The following is a 1,125-nucleotide window of genomic DNA, read 5'->3' on the forward strand; positions in this document are numbered from 1 at the left end:
GTTCACTACATGTCCCAGATCGAACTGGATGTTAGATGTTTCCGCCCTCCATGCCCAATAATGCGGCCGAAATTTGGAAGCGCGTAATTCGAAATCGCATTATTTTATCCAATCGGTTGTTTTCATTTTCATTACTGCAAGCAGAAGCCAATCAGACAGTGAAAGGGTTTTCTAGACGAATCAGGCTGTCTTTCCTAGCTTGTTGGGCGTGTCGCTGCATCGACCAATAGAGAGTTGAAGTTGATATTTAAACGGAGCGCGCGGGCGGTGCTTAGCCAAATTAGGGGAGGAACTTAAAAAACTCTAGTTGGAGGCATGCTCTTGCAAAACTTTAGCAAGGTTTGCTAGCTAACTGGTTTCATCCGTCTCACTGACAAGTTAGCTTACCTGCACAGCTAAATTAGTAAATGCATTACTAACCAAAGTCCCTAAACTGTTAAGTTAAATAGCTAGCACAATCTGTAACTTATTGTTTTAGTTTTGCTAGAACACAACGTTGGTGTGTTTCTATGTACAGTATCGATACTTTGCTAAGTCCCTTTGAAATGAAAGCGGGAGGTAAGTTAAGTCCTAATGTTTTCTGTGTGATTGTTCAAAAAATGTCAGTTCTTAAATGTGAGTTCAGCAAACGTTAGTCCTTTTTATGTTAACTAGCTAGTGATAAGCGTGTATAAATTAATTGCGAACTCTACATTTGGGTTGGCCAAGTTGGTTTTCTTTCTGCTGGTTGCAACGTTAGCAGTGTAACTTAAATTGTTAGCTATCAAAGTTATTTCCTACAGCTGCTTTCTGTGCTTTATAAACATTCGATTGATCATTAAGTTAGCGAGCTAGGGTTTTAGCAGCATATGTGCATATCCATGCAATATTGATAACCGATTTAATCTATAGAATGTGCCACAATTGAATATTATGGATGCTTGGTGGACAGTTGGGCATCTAGCTATGTTAGCTAGCTAACGTTACATAACGTTGGGTATCAAGCACGGCCAGGTAGCCGCTGGATTCTGCGCCTAATACAGAGTTGTTGTGACATAATGAACATTTAACTTTATTTTGATTTAACTTGCCAGTCGATTCGCTAATGCGGCTTCGTTATGATTAAACAAACTACATTGATTGTTC

General features: G+C 39.5%; 1 protein-coding gene across 1 annotated transcript in view; it reads left to right on the forward strand.

Annotated features, from left to right (window-relative positions):
• The first annotated feature begins 335 nt into the window (after positions 1-335).
• Positions 336-1,125, forward strand: part of ccnf (cyclin F) — a 20,365-nt gene continuing 19,575 nt past the window's right edge. Inside the window, exon 1 of the mRNA XM_061224505.1 lies at positions 336-558. Within this exon, the coding sequence (XP_061080489.1) occupies positions 510-558 (49 nt within the window). The 5' untranslated portion in view covers positions 336-509. The remainder of the gene's footprint in view (positions 559-1,125) is intronic.

Source organism: Conger conger, chromosome 16 (assembly GCF_963514075.1).
Source record: "Conger conger chromosome 16, fConCon1.1, whole genome shotgun sequence".
Classification (NCBI taxonomy): domain Eukaryota; kingdom Metazoa; phylum Chordata; class Actinopteri; order Anguilliformes; family Congridae; genus Conger; species Conger conger.